At 34.3% G+C, this 2469-nt stretch overlaps 1 protein-coding gene across 1 annotated transcript in view; it reads left to right on the top strand.

The window, feature by feature from the left end:
* Positions 1-2469, top strand: part of CHD9 (chromodomain helicase DNA binding protein 9) — a 220698-nt gene that overhangs the window by 34630 nt on the left and 183599 nt on the right. Inside the window, exon 2 of the mRNA XM_012642605.1 lies at positions 105-1723. Within this exon, the coding sequence (XP_012498059.1) occupies positions 266-1723 (1458 nt within the window). The 5' untranslated portion in view covers positions 105-265. The remainder of the gene's footprint in view (positions 1-104; positions 1724-2469) is intronic.

Raw genomic sequence — 2469 nt, 5'->3', positions numbered from 1 at the left:
AATACTGTACACTATGTTACTTTTAAAAATCACATATAAACTTTGTTTATAAAAGTTTAATGAATACTCATTAAATTTAAATTGTTTTGTTCTTATTTTTCTAGGATTCTGACACTTCATGACATGTCATTATCTAGAGCAATAATGAATATTGATCTGTTTTGGAATAGTTGACCTTTGGAAATGATCCAATAATATCTACTACAGAGAAGCGGAATATACTCTATTTGGAGTGAACAGCCCAGATTGTTACTGAATTTTCAAGATGACAGATCCAATGATGGACTTTTTCGATGATGCCAATCTCTTTGGTGAGACCTTAGAAAGTTTGTCAGATGAAGCATTTGTACAACCAGGACCTGTTTCACTAGTTGATGAATTGAACTTGGGTGCAGAATTTGAACCTTTGCATATAGATTCACTGAACCATGTTCAGGGTACTCCAACACATCAGAAGATGACTGATTTTGAACAGTTAAATCAGTTTGATTCAATGAAATTTCATCAAGTTAATCAGTCTTTTGGTAGTCCAGCTGAACATGTGTTATCTCCTCACTCTCAGTATAATTGTTCTCCGATCCACCCCCAAAATCAACCCAATGGTTTGTTTCCAGATGTAGCAGATGGCAGTCCAATGTGGGGCCACCAGACAGCTACTAGCATTTCAAATCAAAATGGATCTCCTTTTCACCAACAAGGACATTCACATTCTATGCATCAGAATAAAAGCTTCGTGGCACACCATGACTTTGCCTTATTTCAGGCCAATGAACAGCAAACACAGTGCACTTCACTACGATCACAGCAAAACAGAAATAATCTCAACCCAGGGCAAAATTCTCTTAGCCAGTCTAAAAACTTTATGAATGTTAATGTTTCTGGTCCACACAGAGTCAATGTTAACCACCCACCACAAATTACTAATGCATCTAATTCACAGCAGTCTCTTTCAATGCAGCAATTTTCTCAAACGTCAAATCCTTCAGTACACTTCCTCAAGTGTAGCAGTCATCAAGAAGGAAGTTTTAATGGACCTTCCCCAAATATGACTTCTTGTTCTGTCAGTAATTCACAGCAGTTTTCTTCACATTATTCCTTTTCCAGTAATCATATATCACCAAACAGTCTCCTTCAGTCCTCTGCAGTTCTTGCACCTAATCATACAAATCAGACTTTATCTGATTTTACTGGAAGTAATTCCTTTTCACCTCATAGAGGAATCAAGCAAGAATCCACTCAGCATGTCCTAAACCCCAGTACATCATTGAATTCAAATAATTTCCAAATGTTGCATTCGTCACATCCTCAGGGTAATTATAGCAATTCAAAATTATCTCCTGTGCACATGAACTTCCCAGATCCTGTTGACTCAGGAACTCAAATGGGCCATTTCAATGATCATGTAGAAACTAATGGCTTTTCATCTTTAGAAGAGAATTTACTTCATCAAGTGGAATCTCACACTGAGCCATTCACAGGACTTGACCCAGAGGACCTCCTTCAAGAGGGTCTTCTTCCCCAATTTGATGAGTCAACATTTGGACAAGATAATTCAAGTCACGTTTTAGATCATGACCTTGATCGGCAATTTACTTCACATCTTGTAACAAGGCCTTCTGATATGACTCAGACTCAGTTGCAAAGTCAGGCTCGGAATTGGCATTCATCATTTTCTAATCATCAGCATTTACATGACAGAAATCGCCTGTGTTTACAGCGACAGGTATGTAGCCCTTTGAGTTAATTTTGAGACAGTCAAGACTTCTCAAATTCAGTAATTCTATTAGATAAACATGCATATTTTGATATAGTTTTATATTGCTTTAAAAGTCTTATGTTGAAAGACGTACACTGATGTGCTCAAAGCAATAGACTGAATTCTGTATTTAGAAAATTATACAATTTCAAGACCTCTTGTAACTTTTAATTATGATTACCTTCAACAGAAGGTTATTTTATCAAAAACAAACTTAATCATAATTAAAAGGAAAAAAGAGACTTGGAAAATTTTATTGCAAATATGATGGACATAGAGTTAATATTCTTATAAAAACTCATAAATTAGCAAATTTAAGATCTCAGTTGATAACTAGATAAAGCATATAAACTGAAATTTACAAAAAAGGAAATTAGTAAACACAACAAAAATAATGCACAACTTTAATGATAAATTCAATTTGGAGTGTGGTTTCTTTGTATCTATTAGAAAAAATTTTAAATGTTAATGCTGGCAAATTTATGGTGAAATTGGTACTTACCATGGCATTGTTAATTGCTACAAATAATTTTAAAAAGCAATTTGGTGGTATATTAAAGAATATAAAAGTATACTCAAATGTAGCAAAAGTAATATACCCAGAGGTATTTATTTTACTGTATTTATAAGGGGTTACTGGAAATAGCATAGCTGATTATCATGTGCATATTAGATGGACTATTGTAGACATTAAAAAGACTTTGAGGACTAAC

This window comes from Propithecus coquereli, unplaced genomic scaffold (assembly GCF_000956105.1).
Source record: "Propithecus coquereli isolate 6110/MARCELLA unplaced genomic scaffold, Pcoq_1.0 Scaffold180, whole genome shotgun sequence".
NCBI classification, from domain to species: Eukaryota; Metazoa; Chordata; class Mammalia; order Primates; family Indriidae; genus Propithecus; species Propithecus coquereli.
The sequence above is the reverse complement of the archived record's forward strand: the minus strand, read 5'-3'. Positions and strand labels throughout refer to the sequence as shown.